At 46.3% G+C, this 22,444-nt stretch overlaps 1 protein-coding gene across 3 annotated transcripts; it reads left to right on the top strand.

Moving 5' to 3' along the window:
• Positions 1-271: 271 nt before the first annotated feature.
• On the top strand, positions 272-22,116 carry LOC120909295 (bone marrow proteoglycan-like). 3 transcript variants are annotated; one of them, XM_040321042.1, is made up of 7 exons: positions 272-380; positions 6,811-6,867; positions 10,713-10,885; positions 10,916-11,023; positions 15,365-15,490; positions 20,581-20,686; positions 21,865-22,116. In XM_040321042.1, the coding sequence occupies exons 2-7, from the start codon at positions 6,813-6,815 to the stop codon at positions 21,921-21,923; spliced, it is 627 nt and encodes a 208-aa protein (XP_040176976.1). In that variant the 5' UTR covers positions 272-380; positions 6,811-6,812; the 3' UTR covers positions 21,924-22,116. The 3 variants fall into 3 exon arrangements, with proteins under 3 accessions (XP_040176976.1, XP_040176974.1, XP_040176973.1); XM_040321040.1 differs by having other exon boundaries at positions 10,716-11,023; XM_040321039.1 differs by having other exon boundaries at positions 10,713-11,023.
• Positions 22,117-22,444: the final 328 nt, after the last annotated feature.

Below are 22,444 nucleotides of genomic sequence, written 5' to 3'. Positions count from 1 at the left end.
GGAGCCACGTTGCACGACCGCGCAATTGTCAGTGCCGAATCGCAAAAAGTGCTCTGGTCTTTGACCGGCAATATGGTCCGAGGGTTAAGTGGTTAATCTATGTAGAGATTTATACATTTGATAGAAATAAGCCAACAATGAGAAATCAACCAGGCGATTTGGACAGCTGCACTTAGGTAATAACCAACAGGAAGGGGTTTAGAGATTAGCCTTGATCTTTTCATAACAGATTGCCTTATTTGTGAAATGAGTCCAAGACAAACCACAGCTACTAAATCCAAGGTATAAAAGAGTGATGTGAAGTCTCTGAGAAGAAAGGAAGAATCTTAGAGAAGACCTTACAGAAGCCTGAAGACACAAAAGCTTCCAGACTCTAAAAGGTAAAATTACCTCCTTACCTTACTCCATGGAGTTACAGCTCTTGGAGAACCCTCTTCTCATTCTTCATTCTGATATTTTTTTTTCTCTTTTTGCCTTTTCCTCTGAAGTCTGGTTCCCTGTCATCAGCTTTATCCAAGCTTCTTACTCTTAACCCTTTTTTTCTCTATTTCCTAATACATTTCTACAGTATTTGTGACCTTCTTTGATGACAGTCTCACATGGCCCAACCATTTGAGGGTGATTTTAAGTTGATCGACTTTGTTCACTTACTAAAACTTTTAATGTTATGGGTTACTAAAACTTTTAATGTTATGGGTTACCTTATAAATCTACTAAAAATGTATTAGTCAAAAGCTAAAAAAGAAATTGGGATAAAGAGTAGAGAAGGGAAAGCTTTAGGCCGCGTACACACGGTCGGTCCAAACCGATGAAAACGGTTTGGACCAATGAAAACGTCCTTCAGTCCGATCGTGTGTGGGCCCCATCGGTCAGTTAACTTTTGGTCAAAAAAATTAGAACCTGCTTTAAAATTGAACCGATGGATGCCTAACCGATTAGTCAAGACCGATGGTTGGTATGCAAAAGCATCAGTTAAAAACCTGCGCATTCTCAGAATCAAGTCGACGCATGCTTGGAAGCATTGAACTTCATTTTTTTCAGCACGTCGTTGTGTTTTAAGTCACCACGTTCTGACACGATCGTTTTTTTAACCTATGGTGTGTAGGCACATCAGATCATCAGTCAGCTTCATCGGTTAACCGATGACAACGGTCCTTCAGTCCGTTCTCATCGGATGGACCGATCGCATGTACGCAGCCTTACACTTACTTCTTGTCCTGCGGAAACAACAGAAAGTGGGCAGAAAGCTCTCCAAAGAGATGGGAAATCATTTTTTTAGTTGTCACCAAATCAGGTGTCCCAATTAGAGGATGTTATTTAGATGTATATTTAAATACAATTATAATATAACACAAATCCTACATTTTATGTATGTGACCGCAAGAGGAATGTGGGATAGTCTTTTTTAACATTCAGATGACAACAATCTAAGAGGGGAATTCCCCTCACTCTATAAACGTATCTGCAGTTATTTGGACTTCATTTTTCCACCTAATTGTCACACCAGGGAAGTGATTGAACCAACAATAAAAAGAAAATTAGATTCCCACTGCAGCCTCCACACATGTTCTAGACAAGTACTAGCAAGTCATGCCCCCATGAAAATGCACTTGGGTCTGAGGATTGGTTGCTCAGGTACCAGGCACTGCATTGTGACTGTTGTGTTTCCCCATATTCAGAAGTTCTGGGATTTTCAAGGTGGTTGCAGATGGGAGCGAAAAAAGTATGTTTGGTCACCTGGGGGGCTGGCCATTTGCCAGGGAAGGGTGGGAATTTTTTTTAGCACAACTTTGCCTTCAAAGAGACTCTGTCTAAAGACTAATTTGTATACCACCCAGTGTTTTCAGTATGGGGTTGAATGCAATCTCATACCATGATGCAGAACTTGGACCCGTGTGGTAAATCTAAAGGTCAGAACACTGTAAGGATGGGCTGACATCACCACTCCATCTGAGCTTTGGCAGTTTGGTGGTGGTAACCATGGAGGAAGGGGTAGTGTGGTAGTGCAGGGGATATGAGTATTAAGCAATCTGGGGGGTTGGCTTTCTACTGACAATGTCTCCTAGCTCTGAATGGGTAGACACAATGAGATTATCGGATGAATGATCGTCTGTTTATTCTTTTTTTGCATGCTAGTCAAAAATAAAAGAGGTTATGAAAATTCTCATACAACAGAATAAAAATGTATTATTATATTGTATATTTGGTTGACAACTGTACCGATTAACTACTAGCCGACCAGCCACCGTCATTATACGGCAGGTCGACTCTCATGGGCGAAATATATTAATAAAAATGCCATAAAAATACCCCCTATTTTGTAAACGCTTTTGCGCAAACCAATAAACGCTTATTGCGATTTTTTTTTACGAAAAATATGTAGAAGAATACGTATCGGCCTAAACTGAGGAAAAAAAAAGGTTTTTTATATATTTTTGGGGGATATTTATTACAGCAAAAAGTAAAAAATATTCATTTTTTTCAAAATTGTCACTCTATTTTTGTTTATAGCGCAAAAAATAAAAACCGCAGAGGTGATCAAATACCACCAAAAGAAAGCTCTATTTGTGGGAAAAAAAGGACGCCAATTTTGTTTGGGAGCCACGTCGCACGACCGCGCAATTGTCAGTTAAAGCGGCGCAGTCCTGAATCGCAAAAGTGCTCTGGTCTTTGGGCAGCAATATGGTCCGGGGGTTAAGTGGTTAAACAAAATCATATGACCTGGTATCGTATGATTTTTTTTTTTAGTTTTTGTCCCTTTGGATATCCGATGAACTGTCGTGATCCGGTCTCGAAAGCTTTGTACTAACAATCGGATTATCATACGCAGGCTTCAAAAGCAGTATTTTTCTTACAATTTTCTAATCGTGTGTATGGGCCTTAAGATGTCTACATCAGCAACATTAGAAAATGTTGGCCAGTCTGGTAGTTTACAGCTGGATCTGGGATTGTTTTTGGTTAGGCTCGCTCAGGGATGTCTTCCAGTGGTGCCTAAGGCCCCGTACACACGAGAGGATATCCGCTGGAAACGGTCCGCCGGACCGTTTCCAGCAGATAAATCCTCTGGCGGATTTGGATCTGATGGCTGTACACACCATCAGATCGAAATCCGCGCGGAATACATCCGCGGTGACGTGTCGCGCCGTCGCCGCGGCGATGACGCGGAGACGTGCGCGATGCTGGCAGGTAAATACTTCCACGCATGCGTCGAATCATTACGAGGCATGCGAGGGAGGGGAGAGGACAGACTGATCCGGTGAGTCTGTACAGACGACCGGATCAGTCCGCTGGACTGGATTCCAGCGGATATATTTTTTAGCATGCTAAGAAATTTTTATCCGCTGGGAATCTGTCGGCTGGATTTTTATCCCCCGGGAAATGTCCGCTCGGACGTACACACGACCGGATCTATCTGCTGGAACTGATCCGCGTATCAATCCCAGCGGATAGATCCGGTCGTCTGTACGAGGCCTAACATTCTTAGGTTGAAAGTCAATTTTTTTTTATTTAGAATATTATATTATCATTATTAATATTATTTAATATATTTACTTCCTATTAGTAATATTATTAATAATTAAAAATATTAATAATTTTTGCTATTATATTATAGAAGTTGGTGCTGAGCATGTCCAAAAAATGCTCCCTCTCCCTAATGATTATGTGTATGGTTTCCACCTTGGTCTATCCTCCAAGGAAGACGCCACTCCAGGCGAGCAGTCACTACAGTCTGAATGCGCTGGGTGCAAGCTACGGCCACCGATGATCAATAGGAAGAAAAGAACGGCTGTTATTTGCTATTTCTTGGAATAAAATCGTTGGAGCGTTCCTGTGGTTTGCAGCTTTTATTTTCTTTCTATTGGTCTATCCTCTACAACAGGGGTGTCCAACCAGTGGCCCGGGGACCACATGTGGCCCGCGGAGCCCTGTGATGTGGCCCAAGACCTCCTGCTCTGGAATAGAATACGGTACGTTTATTACTAAAATCACAGTGGGGCAGATTCAGGTACCGCTGCGCACTTCTTACGGAGGCGCAGCATCCCATTTTTGCCCTGCGCCCCCGCAAAATATTTGCGCTACGCTTCATTCATGAAGCAGTAGCCACGTAATTTGCGTGGGCGCTCCTCAAAAATGCCCGGCGTAAGGGCGCGTAATTTAAATGATCCCGTAGGGGGCGTGGATCATTTAAATTAGGCGTTCCCGCGCCGAACGTAGTGCGCATGCTCCGTCGGGAAACTTTCCCGACGTGCATTAAGGCAAATGACGTCGCAAGGACGTCATTTGCTTCAAAGTGAACGTGAATGGCGTCCAGCGCCATTCACAATTCACTTACGCAAACGACGTTAAATTTTAAATTTGCGACGCGGGAACGACGGGTATTTGTAGCATTGGCTGCCCCTGCTAATAGCAGGGGCAGCCTTACGCAAAAACTGATGTACGCAAACGACGTAAACTGCGTACACAGGGCTCGCGTAGGGTTGTGAATCGGTGTTAGTATGCAATTTGCATACTATACGCTGACCACAACAGGAACGCCACCTAGCAGCCTGCGTAAGAATGCAGCCTAAGATATGACGGCATAAGGAGCCTTATGCCAGTCATTTCTTAGGCCCCGTACACACCATAGAATCCATCCGCAGATAAATCCCAGCAAATGGGTTTCAGCGGATAGATCCTATGGTGTGTACACGGCAGCGGATCTGTTTCCGCGGATATATCTCCCCTGGGATGGATTCCAGCAGATCGAATATTTGCTGACATGCAGAACATATCCATCTGCTGGAGTCCATCCCAACGGATGGATCCGCTGGTCTGTATAGACTCACCGGATCCATCCGTCCGAAGGGATCCCCCGCATGCGTCGTAATGGTTCGACGCATGCGTGGAATTCCTTATATGACAGCGTCGCGCACGTCGCCGCGTCATAATCGCGGCGACGGCGTGACACGTCATCGGCAGAGGATTTCGGCGCGGATTTCAATGCGATGGTGAGTACACTCCATCGCATTAAAATCTGCTGAAATCATCGAGAGGATTTATCCGCGGAAACGGTCCGCTGGACCGTATTCGCGGATAAATTCTATCGTGTGTATGGGGCCTTAGGCTGCAGTCGGCGTAACAAGGTTCCTGAATCAGGAGCATTCGTAACGCCGGCGCAAGTAAGCAATTGCGCTGCGTAACTATGGTTACGCAGACGCAATTGCTACCTGAATCTGGGCCAGTGTATATATAGGCATATCTGTTCTGCAGTGATTACTGGGCTGCTTTTAAACTGATTACCTGCACTGAGCCATAGACTTCTATTACCTGCGATCTTGGTGTGGTTTCTGAAAGTGCACCACACCACCAGGATATAACAGAAGTCTTTGGCAAAGTGCAGCTAACCTGCAGGAAAGCCACAGGTGAACTGTGCTCCACTCGTGATGCGGGTAAACCATCATGCATCAGTCTGAAAGCAGCCTTAGGCCCCTTTCACACAGTTAGTCCGACCCAATCGGATCCACCATTCACCTCTAAGGAGTGGCAGGTGTAACTGGAATTGTGTCTGTTTACAAACGCCTACCTCCAATTTGATCCACTAAAAAAAAACAACAGTAGAGTGGGCTCTGCAGAGTAGAGTGGGCTGCCATCCACTCGCTACGCTCATTGTGGCCCTCGCCCGGTTACCAAGTTGCTTAAATGGCCCTCGCTCTTCAAAAGGTTGGGCACCCCTGCTCTACAAGATCTCAAGATCTGGCCACCCATTGATCTTTCAAAGTCCAATTGAAGTCAGGTGTTAAAGACCAGTACCATTGTGTTACATTGTGTGTTATCATTACAAGCAATAATCTTTTTGCTCACAGCATGGTGGAAATTCAGTTGGGCTCAGAGGTCAAGTCCTGGGGAAAAAAGTGTGGGAACTCCCACCCAAGATCCACTCCCCCACCAAAAAAATAATAATTATACGCTCATATGCATATTTACTAAACCGCATGTTTTATTTTTTTTTTTCAATCCAGTGTACCTTAGTAATCCTTTATGTTACTGTCCGCTTCCTGCATATGGATTCATCGTGTAGTGTGCGGGTATTCCGTCACTTCCTCGATGCCGCAATGTCTCCTGGGAGCTTTTGTCATTGTTCCCAGGTGACATTGCGGAGGTCTGCCGCGAGTTATCGCAGGATTTAGAAAGAAGCAAGTTCTTTATAAATCCCGCGATAATTTGCGGCAGACCTCCGCAATGTCTCTTGGGAACAATGACAAAAGCTCCCAGGAGAAATTGCGGCATCGAGGTAGTGACGGAATACCCGCATGATTACTAAGTATTACTAAGTATTGCCTGCCCCTGACAGTGACTCGAGCTGGGCATTAGTGAAGGACTGGCTCGGGCAGCTCGGCTGCTCTCAGCTGCTCTAGTCCTGCAAAGGGAACTGAGTTCCTGCTGTGAAAAAAGTGCAGGAACTCTGTTCCCACGCGTTCCCGCAGGACTTGAGCCCTGGTTGGGCTGCATAAACATGAGTTAAATTGGAGACCCAATCTGCTTTTATAGTATTAAAAATCCAAGCTCCAATTGGGCTGATTTATCTGCAAAATATATAGGACAGTAATTTGCTTGGGGTTATGAATGCAACATAGATGTGGGTCCTTCTGAAATCTGATGAGGAAGCAACCTTGGTATACTGGCGTAAGAAACAGCAAATAGTCATATTTTCGGTTCATCATAGATGAAATGTGATTGGATAATGCAGGTTACTTTGTGCTATCCTATTAAATATGCCTGATACAGCCATGTGAGAAGACTGACTCCATCATTCTTTCTTGGTCTCTGCAGACATGCTCCATCTACTGCTGCTACTTCTGCTGGGAACAGCCTATGCTAAGGAACCTGGTAAGCTGACATTCTGTATATATCACATTATTGTGATCTATTGCCTTTTTGTTGCTCCTGTATTCTGTATTATAGTTTTATAATTATGTTTAAAAAAAACTTGTGAGTGCATCCTCCAGTGGTCATCCATAAATCAGATGAACCATCAGCAGATATCCATATGTTACAATGAACCCAAAAGTAAAAATGCGATATATAGCAGCTTACCAATTCTTAAAGTGTAACTAAAGGCAAAACCTTTTTTTTGGTTTCAAATAGAATGGTGGTGGATTAGAGCATTTATTAGGATGTCTAGCTGTCTGTGCCCCCATAAGGGAGATTCATCCTCTCTATTTGTCCTGTTTACTATTAGCTTCGAAAATGAAAGTAAAAAAAAATCCCAAATTTGCAGGAATTTCCTTACTTCCTGTTTTGGCTATGGGACAGGAAGTTAAGGTAAATCTCACCAATGGCACAAAAAAAATCTGACAGGGGTTATAAACCTCCCTTACTCTATATCCAAAAAAAAAAAAGTTTTGCTTATAGTTCTACTTTTGAATGTGGTGGATGCATTTGTTTTCTTTTATTTTTACCTGGTGATCTGGGCAGTAATACACTTCCTGTCCTAGCATGTCTCCTCCCTGGAAAACGGGAAACGCCTTGGGACACTGGCATTGTCAATCTGTCAGATGCACTGGCAGATTTAGATGGACTTGACTATCCCAAAATGGAAAAAAAAACTGTCCAGCCTTAGATTTGTTAAAGGTTTTACATAAATTAATAAAATCTGATTAAGGGCGCATGGGCACCTCCCCTATCCATGCGTCTGGCCCCTTAAAGGACACCGGCGCCAGGGTTGCCAACTTTCAGTAAATTTATAAACAGTTTGTAAAATCCGTGATTTTTACATCTGTCCATAAATGTCCATTATGGATGTGTAGTCCAATGCAGAGGTTTTTTTTTTTAAGTACCGATTAGAGCCAGAGGCTCTAATAGGCTTCAATATAGGGCAGGCTTGGGTCGCAGATAGTGTGCTCCGAGCCCACCCAGGTGTGTTACAACAGCAAATCAATATTCACTGTTGTAACACTGATCCTCCTCCTGGCCAATCAGGAAGCCGGTTTTGACACCTGTTACCCGATTTGCTAAAAAGGACAGGCGATCCTATTGGACACCTAGGAGTGTAGGGGCTGGAAGCCACCATGTAGGAGAGGCCTTGCAGCCGCTGCACCATGCTGCCTGCCACGATGGGGTGAGTGCCTGACCGACCCAGCAAGCAGGGTTTGTTTTCCGCACCCACAAAAAACACCCCCAGCCACCACTGATTATACCTTTAATCATTTTTGGGTTTAACATCACTCTCAGTTTAAAATTAGCTAAATGCATTTTAGGAGCTTCAAAACAAAAGGTGTGTAATGCCCTACGGTTTGTTTTCTTTATAATTCAGCCACAGTCTGGGTAGGGGCAGTAAGAAACACAAGGTGACAGCCTCCATAGTCCAAGTAGCTCCAGGCCTACAGCCGAGTGTCCATGAGTATCAACAAACTGAGTTCCTCCCCCCCAAAGGGGAGTATAAGGATCGGGCCCCCTGACCCCCAGAGGGGGAGCCTCCGGCCTCACATTAAGTAATGCATGAGGTATATAGATAGATGGGGGGGTTTGTGCATGAAAATAAATGGTAATATGATAACATCCCCGACAACAGAAGGGAACACTTAGAAGACAAATGGGGCCTGCCAATATCTAACAGCGGCAACAGTACTCCACAGTAACAGGCCAAGGACCTGGTCATCCATTCGGGCGTCTGCGTTGATCCAACCAGAGTGCCCCGCCTTCGGGTCCTCAAAGAATAGGGCTCTGCCGTTCTCCTCCACTCCCAATCTGACTCGGGAACAACATGGCATACTTAAGGTGTATCACCCTGAGCTGCCTTTTAACATCTTGGAACTGCGCACGCTTTCTTTGGACTTCACTAGAGAAGTCAGGGAACACTGCGACATGGCCATTGCCCAGGGCGATGTTACCTTTCTCTCTGGTCAACTGCAGGATTTTATCTCTGTCTCTAAAGTTAAGAAACTTGGTAATAAAGGTCCTGGGGGGGCTCTCGCAGGTGGAGGTTTAGCTGGGATGTGGTGTGCTCATTCCACAACGAACATGACTAAAAATAGGCTTCTCTTCCAAACTGTTGAATCAGGAGAGATTCAAAGTATTCAGCAGGATTGGTACCTTCAGCCTTTTTAGGTAATCCAATGAACCGGAGGTTGCAGCGTCTCAAACGGTTCTCCATATCATCCTGATGAGCGTGTAAGCTGGTGGATCTGGCGATGTAGGTCCTCTGTGGCATGGCTCAGGCGGTGAAGGATGTCCTCTGCCACCCCAATGCGTGTCTCAATCTCAGTGACCTTGTCTTTTACCTTGGACAGGTCCTGGCACAGCTGGGAGATGTAAATCTTAACCTCATCTATTTTGGCAGTGAGCGTCCCCTGCAGCGTCGCAATGGCATCCAAGACCTTAGCAGTGTCCGCACCCCTAATGGTCCGCTGCTGATTACGCGTCGTCACTATCCTTGGCCTGCAGGTCTTGATCTTGATAGCGGTATTTCGCCAGCTTTTCCACTGCCTCAGAGGTCCTTTTTTGTGGAGACACGTTCCCTCGCTGCTCCGAGGCAAGGACCACCAGGCCGTCACCGGGTGGAGCAAGATGGCCGTCACTCCGGGAGTTAGGCTGTGCCATGGACTGTCCACAAATCAGAGGCAGGGTGCAGATGTGCCCCGGCAGCAGCCGCAAGCAGCTCGGAGGCTGTTCCAGGGGGGAGGCAAAACACAAAACAGTCAGGGAGGCCAGGGGAGCTTACCAGAGTTGGGTGGAGCAAAATGGCCGCCAATCCGGAGGGTAGGCCGACGCCGCGCCCCGTACTACAGCAGGTACAGGGTGGGGATGCATCGTGGCAGCTGTCCTAGGCAGTCCAGGTGCTATTCCAGGAGGGGAGTAAGCGTTCGGTGGTCAGGAGAGCTTGCCTGTGCCGCCGCCGGGTGGAGCAAGATGGCCACCATTACGGAAAAGAGGCACACCCCACCGTTCCGAATCCGCGGCCTTTCCTACGGCAGACACCAAGTTTGGACGCATCTCGGTAGCAGCCTCAGGCAGTCCAGAGGCAAATCCATGAGGGGAGTGAGCTCTGGGTGGTCAGGGAAGTCAGGATGGCTCACTGTGGGTGGAGCAAGATGGCCGCCGCTCCGAGGACTAGGCCGAAGGCCTTTCCTAAGGTAGTCACACAGCCTGGAATCCACACCGATGCGGGCGGCTTTCTAACAGGCCGGCAGGCCCCAGGGACATCGGAGTAGACAGGAGAGATCCCCTGATAGAGAGGATGGTAAGAGATGCACAGGATGCAGGCAGGATTGTGAGAGCAGGAGTTTTAGCAGCAGAGCTCACACTATTTGCGACCTATGCCATTGCTCTCCAGGCCACGCCCCTTTAGCCACAGTCTGAGTAGAAAGGCCTGTCCCATGCCAGAATGCTGCAGAGAAGGACCATGTTCTTGTTTGTTTGAAAGCAGTGGGCCCTCTGCAGTGGTCCAGAAGATCCCTGCTGAGTCAGAGCCCCAGCATTCCAACCAGCACTGCACATGAGCTTTGTTTATTGCAGAGCTATAGGTCTGACTCAGCTAGGGGAGTGTTGGACCTCTGCAGAAAACCAATGGTTTCATACAGAGAGGTTATTTTCTGCAGCAAGCTGGCATGGCACCAACGTTTCTACTCAGCCTGTGGCTGTTTTTTTTTTTAAATAAATAAAAAATCTGTGAGCCTTTTCTCAACTTGTGTTTGAATGCACCTGAACAATATTTAGCTTATTTTATTTTTCAGAAGATTGTTTTGAAAATGAGGTTGATGAACTAGTTGATCCAAGCAGCCAGGAGAATGACAATGACATGCTCGAGGACCCAGAGGAAGCTGATGACTTCCTCGAGGACCCAGAGGAAGCTGATGACTTGCCCGAGGACCCAGAGGAAGCTGATGACTTGCCCGAGGACCCAGAGGAAGCTGATGACTTGCCCGAGGACCCAAAGGAAGCTGATCTTAATGAGATGAGCCACAATACCTTACTGGAATGTGACTCAGAAGCCACCTGCCATTTCAAGCTCTATTTCCGTGGAAAGAATTTCAGAAAGGCTCAGGTGCGTAAAACATGATGCGATGTGCTCTGTTTTGGAATGCAGACATGCCCCCAGGAGGAGGGGCTAGTGGAGGAATAGGCAGAAAATAGCCAATCAGATCCCAGCTGTCGTTTTCCACCTGCAGAAGACATCTGAAGGGCTTCAATAGACATTTTCTTTTTCAGTGAACCACAAACTTTTATCTTTTATATAGTATAGAGTGTGGACACTTCCAGCATCCCCCACTTTACTAACAAAAACATTCTTGCTGTTTGTGTAACCATTTTTTTTCCCCACTCCCAAGTGAATGCCTGTCACCAGAGTTATTTTTTCCATGCACTTTCTGTTCCAGTGACATGGATATCTCACATTTTACAGTTGTCATTGGGACAGGTTTTCCCACTGGAAAATTTGCCTTTTTCTCCTTTTCTGGTCACACCTATAAAATGTTAAATCCTCTCTATTTGTTGTGGTGATCCTTGTCACTTGTCTGGTAGAGAAAGTGATGGGAAATTTATTTCCTCCACATAGATACAAACAACAACAAAAATCTGTCCGAGGCTCCCTCAATAACCTTCTCCTGCAGAGTGTACACATATATGCGGCCCCATGGAAGTGCTCCTTTATCTGTGGGGCAGTATATATACATGCCTGTGTTTGTGTTGGGAGTATGATGCAGTGACCAAGGCTCTTTAGCCGAAACGCATCTGCTTTTTTGTTTTCCTATATGTGTCAATAAATATTTCTTACGGATTGGAGTTGCCGGATTTTCTTAAATTTTACCTGCCATGATGCACAGCGCACCCTTATAGCACAGAGATCGGCTCTCATTGAGATCAGGAAACAGGAGGACCGGTTCCCAATCACCTAATTACTGTGATAGACTCTGGATTGGCTATCACTGTGATCAGTCACTGTACAGCCCACCCCTTTGTTTTTGTTTTTTCTCCTCTTAAGTGGAGAAAGGGATACACTGTACACTTTTCTTCTCTAGCAAGGAAAGAAAAAAAAGATAAACAACGATGTGTGTGTAAAAAAAAAAAAGATAATAATAATAATAATAAAAAAAAATAGCTAGATCAGGGTATGGGTTAGGGTTAGGATAAATGAGTAAAGGTTTGGGGTCAGTGTATTTTAGGTAGGATTAAAAAAAATTTTTTTTTAGTATCAGTGTGTTTTAGGTAGAATTAAAAATGTTTGGGACATTCTATGGGTACAAATAACAAATATGTGGTATCACTGTGATCATTAGAAGCAGAAGAATTTTGGGTTGTTCTTTGGTGTTTGGTATGTGTTAGTAAGACTGTACATATCATCACAATACCATAACCAAAGTTGAATCTCCTCTCTTCCCATCCTGGTGATTACAGAGGAGTTCTTGGTGTATAAAAAGTCCATCTCACTTGAAAGCATGTTTTGAAAAATGTAATGGTTGAGAACATCAGATACAGTCAACGTGTTTCGAGGGTGGGACGGGTGCAGGGCCCTGCCCTTTATCAGTCCTTTAGCAGATGATGTTAATGAAATTGCGACAGGATGCTCTCGGAGACCCATGTTAAAGTGAGCTTTTTGTTCTTTAGAATGACATCACTGGAGCATGCCCAGATCTCCCCTGATTTACGGCACACTCTGTTTTATTGTCTGTCTGTTATCAGGACTTTCTACGGCACAACAGTGAAATCCAACGAGACTGCCCAATCACTCAGAGCTTTCTCCTACACCCGATGTGACCGTGTGACATCACATGGCGTGCAAACCTGGGCATCGGACTGATTACTGCAGTCTTATCAGCTTAAGATTAGGGTTGAGCGAACCCGAACTGTAAAGTTCGGGTTCGGTACGGACTTTGGGTTTTTCCCGAACCCGGACCCGAACCCGAATAATTGAAAAAAGTTTGGGTCCGGGATCGGAGTTCGGGAAAAAAAAAATGTGCGGAGGTCCCCGCAAATTCAATAACCAGACCCTTTAGGTCTGGTATGGATATTATGGGGAACCCCGCCGTCAATTAAAAAAAAAAATGATGTGCGGTTCCCGGTAAATATCCATAACCAGACCCTTCAGGTCTGGTATGGATATTAAGGGGAACCCCGCCGTCAATTTAAAACAAAAATGACGTGCGGTTCCCCCTAAATATCCATAACCAGACCCATTATCCGAGCACGTTGACCTGGCCGGCCGCAGAAAAGAGGGGGGGACAGAGTGCGGCCCCCCCCTCTCCTGAACCGCACCAGGCCACATGCCCTCAACATGGGGAGGATGTCCCCATGTTGATGGGGACAAGGGTCTCATCCCCACAACCCTTGCCCGGTGGTTGTGGGGGTCTGCGGGCGGGGGGCTTATCAGAATCTGGAAGACACCTTTAACAAAGGGGACCCCCAGATCCTGACCCCCCCCTGTGTGAAATGGTACACTGTACCTCTACCATTTCACGAAGGAAGTGAAAAGTATTGTAAAAAAAACACACTGACACCGTAGAATAAAGTCCTTTATTAAAAAAAACTCCAGCGCTGAAAAATCCACTCGTTCCCAGCTTCCAGCGTTGTCCTCATCCTGCGACGGTGATCTCCCGCGATGAGAAGATCCTGCGGCGTCCATGTCATCTTCGATCCATCGCTCAGAAGATCCATCCGGAGCGCAGCATCCCCGACCTCCTCATCGCTGGACACAGCCCAGCGGAATGACGTGCTGGGGCTGTGTGACATTACTTATATAGAGGAGGCAGGGGCACCCGTCACGTGACCCCGCCCCCTCTGACGTACCCTCTGCTACATCACTGGCGGGGGAACCGCACGTCATTTTTGTTTTAAATTGACGGCGGGGTTCCCCTTAATATCCATACCAGACCTGAAGGGTCTGGTTATGGATATTTACCGGGAACCGCACGTCATTTTTGTTTTTTAATTGACGGCGGGGTTCCCCATAATATCCATACCAGACCTAAAGGGTCTGGTTATTGAATTTGCGGGGACCTCCGCACATTTTTTTTTTCTGAAAGTCCGTGTCCCATTGACTACAATGGGGTTCGGAGTTCGGGTTCGGACTTTTTTTAAAGTTCGGGTTCGGACCCGAACCCGAACATCCAGGTGTCCGCTCAACTCTACTTAAGATGTTAAGACTGACATAGGCAAACACTAGATAATCGGCACAAGTAAATACTATGAAATTAAACAAGTGGCTATGAGCAGGCCCGGATTTCCCACAAGGCCACTGAGGCCAGGCCTTGGGGCGGCAGGGCGCCAAGGGGCGGCAGTGGCATGGAGTCCCCCGAAGCCCGGAACATACAGTTAGGGGCGGTAAGTTATGGGGAAATCCTAGGACTCCTGTTTTGGAGGTGACAGGGTCAATAAAGAGAACATGTCACCTCCAATTGCTATCACACAGGGAATTGTTTTCTCCTGTGTGATAGCAAAAAAAGTTAAGTGAAAAAAAAATTGATAAAAAATAAATAAATAATAAGAAATAATAATTAAATTAATAAAATAAAAATGTAAAGAATAAGAAAAATAATAAGGAAAATAATAAGAAAATTCTACAAAAATTAAAAAAAGTAAGCGACAAGCTACAAAAAAAAATGTGATAAAAAAGTAAAAAAAAATAAAAAAATGTAACTAACCGCGCCGCCCATTCTCCGTTGATTTGGGGAGGGGGGTTTGGTTGGTGGGGAGGGGGTGCATTGCGGAACCTGGCCTTGGGGCGGCAGGGAGAGCAAATCCGGCCCTGGCTATGAGCAGGGAAGTAGGGTTGCCATAGAAACGTTGGATTGAGAAGGAGACTTGGTTAACAGTACAGGAAGTGCTCAATGTATGGGCGAAAAATACACTCTATGTGGACTCAGAAAACAATACTTAAGATGGCACTGCCTTACCCCTGGAAACAAGTTTTTTTTTAAAAAGTTTCTTTAAACAGTAAGTAATATGCAATTTGGGCTGGATTACAGTGGCTATAGATTGATAATTACTTAATATAATGGACTAAATGAAAAGAAGCATCAAAGTGGGAGAGTTTACTTCCTCTTTAAGTTTTGATGAAGACTACTGTAATGTCTTCTGACAGCACTAAAGGCAGTCGGATGACCAGATATTCCAAATATTGTGCTGGCACCAATGCCGACCTTTGGAGAATGAAAATAAGTCAGCCTCTTCAGGGAGAACATTGTGAGAGATACATTGTTGCTCTAGAAGCCGAGAAGCAGATTGTCCAGTTATCCCAGAATAGGCATCCCTATGAGTAAGGAATAATATGGTGGCTCTGGGGTCCAATCACCTGTAGGTGACACATAACACTATGAGTAAGAAAATAATATGGTGGCTCTGTGTCTTTTGATGCACGATAAGTAAATGTACTCTTGTGTTGCCTCTACAGAGTGTGTGCAAACGTCAGAAAGGAAATCTGTGTTCTGTACAAAATTCCTGTGTCAACAACCAACTGACAGCCTTTGCCAGACGCAATAATCAAAAGCTTGCATGGATCGGTGTCATAAAACCATGTGTAAGTATCAGTTTACTCATTGTTTAATTTTCAGTCGCTGAACCACTTCTGAAAGAAAAATTGTGGCTGGGAAAGTCTCTTCCATTTACCTCCAACCTGGGTTTCATGCAATTTACTGCAAACAGATATAGCTGATTTTTCAGAGTGCTTTTGGGCATGACTGCAGTCTCTTGTCACTTGTCCAGAGAACAATGCTTCCATCCAGCCAGCCAGCCACCACCCCTTTCCTCAGCCAGCCAACCACACCCCACCCCCCCATCGATCAAACGCTGCTTCCCCTGTCACTCGATGTATTACCACTCTGCTCGCCTGTCAGGCCGCACTTACCCCATCCAGGCCTGCGTCTCCTCCCGAGTCCTTGCATTCGCCACTGCCCCATACTATTACACCACCAGCCTGAACCATTGAAACAAGACAGGATGGATCCATGCTTATGTACGCCAAATTCTTACCCTACTATTTGAATGTCGCAGCTGAAATCGAGACTCACTGGACCAGTCCTAAACCAGTCTGCCCATTCTCCTCTGACATCAACAAGGCATTTTCTTCCACACAACTTCCGCTCACTGGATGTTTTTTTCATTTTTATACCATTCTCTGTAAACCCTAGAGATGGTTGAGCTTGAAAATCCCAGTAGATCAGCAGTTTTTGAAATACTCAGGCCAGCCCATCTAACACCAACGTTTAAAGTCACTTGAATCCCCTTTCTTTCCCATTCTGATGCTCGGTTTGAACTTCAGCAAGTCGTTTCCTTCATGTCAAGATGCTTAAATGCATTGAATTGTTGCCATGTGATTGGCTGATTAGCAATTTGTGTTATCAAGCAATTGAACAGGTGTACCTAATAAAGTTGTCGGTGAGTGTATATTGGTTTTAAATATGTTTACTTTACTTTTCCAGAGGCCAGAAATTAAATAAATAAAGTTGGATAATTATTAAGGTTGTCCTGATACCTATACTAGTATCGGTATCCGGACAAATACAGAGCATTTGCGCAAGTACTTGTACTCACACAAATGCTCCCGATGCCTGACCCGATACCTGGTCGGCGGACGGAGTTTGTGACCGGAGAGGGTGGGCAGAGTTTGTGAGCGGAGAGGGTGGACAGAGTTTGTGAGCCGAAAGGGCGGGCAGAGTTTGTGAGCGGAGAGGGTGGGACGCATCCGTAGGCGGAGTCAGTGCGGTGGAGAGCTAGGTAAGCTGGCAGTGTGCAGGATGAGCCGCATTAGGATTGGTGACCGGAGCCATCACATTCAGTCGCCGTCAGGTTGGACATCCCAACGCCCATCTTGGTACACCCTGCACTTGGCCACAGTAAGCCAGTTTGGGCTGGGTGTAACAAGATGTCTGCTGATACTTACTGATGCCGAGTGTAGGGTGTACCAAGATGGGCATCGCAGAATAGCATTTCAAAATTCTTCCCTCATGTCATTTATTGCGGCATTTCTGTGCCTGCCCATAAATGCCAGCCATATGTCAGTGCCATCAATGCCCATAAGTGCTGCCTATTAGTGCCAGCCACCTGTCAGTGCCAGCCATCAGTGCCAACCACCTTCCAGTGCCATCAGTGTCCATAAGTGCCATCAGTGCCACCTGTCAGTGCCACCCATTAGTGTGCATAAGTGCTGCCTATGAGTGCCATCTTTCAGTGCCCATGAGTCAAACTGTCACAATACATAAAAATCGGTAATCGGTATTGGCGAGTACATGAAAAAAAAGCATCAGTGTCAGGGAAGGTTCCCCCTGCTGGTGTTACTGCCTGGTATTTGGCGTGCAGTACTGTGGCCCACCACCAGGTGTCTCCCGACAGTCTTGGACTGTCGGGGGAGTTCTTCCCTGGTGGTGCTATGTTATCCTTGGGCTGCAGTACTGGCGTCCACCAGCGGGGCGTTCTTGGCAGTATGGAGCATACAGCCCTCCCTGCGTTCAGGTGTGACCTGAATGCAATCAGCACGCCTCTATAAATACCCGGCGTGTGTAATCACTCCTCGCCCTGTTATCGTCATACCTCCTGGACCTGAGCCTGTTATCTGACCCTGCTATCTGGACTCTGTTTCTATTCCCCAGCCTGAGCTTATCCTGGACCCGTTCTTCCCTTTGCCTGTTTACATTGGTTCCTGTTCCCTCTTGGATTCCTGCCCCGCAGCCTGTCCATCCATCCGCTCCCTGATCCGCTGTGTTCCCATCCTCACCCATCTACTGACCTCCCATGTGTATGACCTCGGCTTGGCTTGTTTATGAATACGGTATTCCCCTTATTTTGTACATACTGTTTGTCGTTTTATTGTGCACTGGTGGTTCACACATTTGTAAATAAACACCTTTTATTTCACTACTCACCTTGTTTGGTTCCTCTGTGCGGTCACACAGTCTGATCTACCAGCATTCCTGACAGTATACCAGGGCCATCCCTTGATCAGACGTGATTGCTTTGAGGAATCATACTGGTGTAGTGTGTGGCTCTAAAGATGGATTTCAATGAAATCATTTACTATTCTCTGCTGGCAGAGGAGGATGAGGAGTATTGTCGCCAGGTTTTTGAGGGATGGACAAGTGACCAGCTGATGGAAGCCATCCGATCAGCCCATTCCATGGTGGATCAGGGTTATATGTCTTATGATGATGTTCAGGCATTAATTCGGTTGTGTGTAAAGCCAGCTCTGTCATTTATTCCTGATGGCAGTGACGATTTCTCTCCCCCCTTCGGTCATGACCAAGTTGAATCCCTGGTGTGGTTATTAGAGGATGATCCGGCGTCTTTTGATGAGCATTATTCCTCCTGTCCCCAGCAAAAGTTGTCTGAGTGCATTTGTTCTGTGCAGTCTCTGATTAGGCAAGGTGTGTGTGAACCTGCTTTTGTTCAGCCTGTGCTGCAGGCATGGTCAGATCTCCTGATTTCTGCCAAACCACCTGTTTCCAGCCCTGCCATTAACCACTCACCTTCCCAAAGATCCATCTGTCCATCACCAATGGCAACCCCAGTCGAAGCTCAGTATACACTGCTTCCCACCAGATACCAATATCCAGTCTCTGCTCCCTGTACCTATCCTGCATACAACCCACCTGTCTCTTCTCAGCCGCCTACTAACCCACAAAAACTTCCTCCAGCTACTGTTCCCTCTACTCTGCCATATCCCAATCCTCCTTTCCAGTCCGCTGCACCCCTTACCTACAGAGCTTCTGTGGCTAAGCCCAAGAAAAAACGAAAGTTTTTCCCAACCAAGATGATCCTGCCAGTAACCCAACCTGTCTTCACACCAACCAACCTGCTCCAGTCTGCTTGCATGCCAGCTGAACCTGATTCTGCCAAACCTCTACCTGCTATGCGGCCAGTTTGCCAGCCTGATCCTGTATGCCAGCCTGAAGTTGCTGTGCCAGTTTGCCAGCCTGAAGTTGCTGTGCCAGTTTGCCAGCCTGAAGTTGCTGTGCCAGTTTGCCAGCCTGAAGTTGCTGTGCCAGTTTGCCAGCCTGTTTCAGTGCCATCTGCCCTGCCTGTTTCAGTGCCATCTGCCCTGCCTGTTTCAGTGCCATCTGCCCTGCCTGTTTCAGTGCCATCTGCTGCCCAGTCTGAGGTGTCCCTGTCCGCTGCCCAGCTCGACGACCCAGAGTTTGCTGCCCAGCTCGACGACCCGGAGTTTGCTGCCCAGCTCGACAACCCGGAGTTTGCTGCCCAGCTCGACGACCCGGAGTTTGCTGCCCAGCTCGACGACCCGGAGCCTGCTGCCCAGCTCGACGACCCGGAGCCTGCTGCCCAGCTCGACGACCCGGAGTTTGCTGCCCAGCTCGACGACCTGGAGTCTGCTGCCCAGCTTGATTTGCCCCTATCTGCATCCCAGCTTGATGTACTTTTTGCCCAACTTAAGATTTCTGTACCCGCTGCCCAGCTTGAGCTGCACTTTGCCCTGTTAAAAGTCATGGACTTTCATCCGGCCCAACCTGATGTGACTTTATCTGCTGCCCAGCTTGACACCACGGACTTCCCCCAGCAACATCTAATTGGAGCGTCCGGAGGCCGCTCCTTTGGGGGGGGGGTACTGTCAGGGAAGGTTCCCCCTGCTGGTGTTACTGCCTGGTATTTGGCGTGCAGTACTGTGGCCCACCACCAGGTGTCTCCCGACAGTCTTGGACTGTCGGGGGAGTTCTTCCCTGGTGGTGCTATGTTATCCTTGGGCTGCAGTACTGGTGTCCACCAGCGGGGCGTTCTTGGCAGTATGGAGCATACAGCCCTCCCTGCGTTCAGGTGTGACCTGAATGCAATCAGCACGCCTCTATAAATACCCGGCGTGTGTAATCACTCCTCGCCCTGGTATCGTCATACCTCCTGGACCTGAGCCTGTTATCTGACCCTGCTATCTGGACTCTGTTTCTATTCCCCAGCCTGAGCTTATCCTGGACCCGTTCTTCCCTTTGCCTGTTTACATTGGTTCCTGTTCCCTCTTGGATTCCTGCCCCGCAGCCTGTCCATCCATCCGCTCCCTGATCCGCTGTGTTCCCATCCTCACCCATCTACTGACCTCCCATGTGTATGACCTCGGCTTGGCTTGTTTATGAATACGGTATTCCCCTTATTTTGTACATACTGTTTGTCGTTTTATTGTGCACTGGTGGTTCACACATTTGTAAATAAACACCTTTTATTTCACTACTCACCTTGTTTGGTTCCTCTGTGCGGTCACACAGTCTGATCTACCAGCATTCCTGACAATCAGTACTTGTACTCGGGCCTAAAAAAATGGTATCGGGACAACCCTAATAATTATAAAACTTTGTTTATGAATATGATTTTTATTTTTATGTCCAGCCATTAGGTGGAGCTCCTTAACATATGTTGACCTGTTTACTCTTAGCTGTTCTGTTGAACAATCTGTTGTTTACAGAGTCTAAAAGCTAAGGCTGACATTTAAACACATAGCTATGTGACTTAACCTTCTACCTTCACCCATTACCCTCCTTGTCTGCTTAGTATATATGGAACTGTAAGAGGTTTCAGTAAGAGAGGTTGTGATCATTCTGTAGAAAGGCATTATTATATTTAAATTTATGTTTGTGGAGACTGACATAAATGTTTTTCTTTACATCCTTCATGCAGTTACGCAGATACCGTAATGTTGATGGGACAAAATTGAACTATACCAACTTTGGCTTCCAACAATGCAAACGTAAAGGAAGATGGTGCGTTGCCCTAAATGTAGCAAGTAAGTACCACCAAATCAACTACTACTGAAATCAACAACTACTGTATTCTCCAACTAAACTAGATATCACCAACAAGTTCTCTTTAATGTTTTCCCTCTTCAGCAGCACATACTCACCTACCTTTTTGCCCCCGCCACTCTGTTCAGCTCTGGGAGCAAAGAAACTTCCCAGACCTTCCAGATTTGTAAAACGTGTATATGGAAGAGCCCGGGCGAACAGTGGAAGGCAGCGGGAGGGGGTGTACATCCCCTCCCACTGCGTGTAATAACAATTGAGTGGATTCATTGATTGTTATTACACGACAGCCGACCATGTGCTCTAAAAACTGATACCGTGTGATAGCTGCAGCTGCTACGTGATTTGGTAGCAAGAAAAAAATACATAAAGAACAAAAGTATTGCAGCTTACAGGTCTTTAAATGTAGTCCACGCATTCGTTTTTTTTCACAACTTTTATCCTTTATTTTAATCAGTGGTGGCTGGTGCTCCATTTTTGGGGGGGGGGGGGGGGGGGGCGGCAAACAAACACGACCCCTCCCCCATCGCTCGCTCATCTGTCAGCCCACCAGCCCTGCACTTACCACCTCTAGGTCGCAGGCAGCTTCGGATCCTTACTTGGTCTCCTCCTCCTCGGCGGCCAATACAGTCGCTTCTCCTCTAGGCTAAATGGCCTGGGAGGAGAATCAGGAAGACAATAGCGAAAATAATTTGCTTTTGTCACACAAGCGGGTGGGCTCACAAGTGGGTGGGGTGGGCATGGGCCCACCCTTTTTAAAGCCAATTTAAACCTCCGGCCGTAATCACGTGCTTCGAAAAAAAGAAAAACATTGAAATCCATGCGTCCAGCGCCCTGTATGTAGATTAAGGACCGGGCGCATGGATTAGATGGGCTGCCACTAATTTTAGCCTGGTATTCCTGCCATCAACTCACTTCCTGTCCTAAGGTGACAACCGTACTAAGCAGAGTTGTCACCCCAAGACAGGGAGTGTGTTAAGATTATGTAACACTGTGTTAGGACTATATATCACTGTGTTGTGTGTATGCAATGCTGGTATAAAAGAGCCTTGTGTAAGGAATTTTGATGTACAAGCACCCCTTCTTAACCGATTCTCTACAGTAAGAGGTTTTTCGCTGGAGCGCCTGTTTAATATCTCTCTTGTTTTCTTCCCTTATTCAGATGGAAAATGGATTTCTGTCAAATGCAGTAAAAAACTGCCTTATATATGCAGAATATAATCCTTCATACACCTCACCTCGTTTGGACCCAATCTGCCTTTTATATGCAGACTATAAACCTTCATACAACCTTCAGTCATCTCACTGTGTGGGTCCACACCTTGCCCTTTTGCACCCCTCCTGTTCCCTGCCCCTCCCTTCTGCATGCATTTACCTAAATACAATGATAATAAATGACAAGCAATGAACAATACTGTGACTGTTGTAATTTCTTCATGAATAAACATTAATGGTTATATGGTGATCTTGTTCAAAGTTAGAGTGTCTACTAGAGTGGCTAAATTTGTTCTCCATGGCCCCACTGTATGTAGGAACAAAGCCACCCTCACTCTCTCGCTCCTAAGATGCTTAATGGCCTGTGGGATTTGTACCAGTGCACTTGACTGCCACTAACGTGCACTGCTCATTCCAAACGAACAAAAGAGCCATATGCAGCCAACATATTTGGTGGACATAGGGGGGGGGGGGGCACTTCATCTGGACTTTATACTGTATATAAATAAATAAATAGAAAATCATCA

The sequence above is a fragment of the Rana temporaria genome, chromosome 8, assembly GCF_905171775.1.
Source record: "Rana temporaria chromosome 8, aRanTem1.1, whole genome shotgun sequence".
NCBI classification, from domain to species: domain Eukaryota; kingdom Metazoa; phylum Chordata; class Amphibia; order Anura; family Ranidae; genus Rana; species Rana temporaria.
Note: the sequence above shows the minus strand (reverse complement) of the source record. Positions and strands in the feature narration are given on the sequence as shown.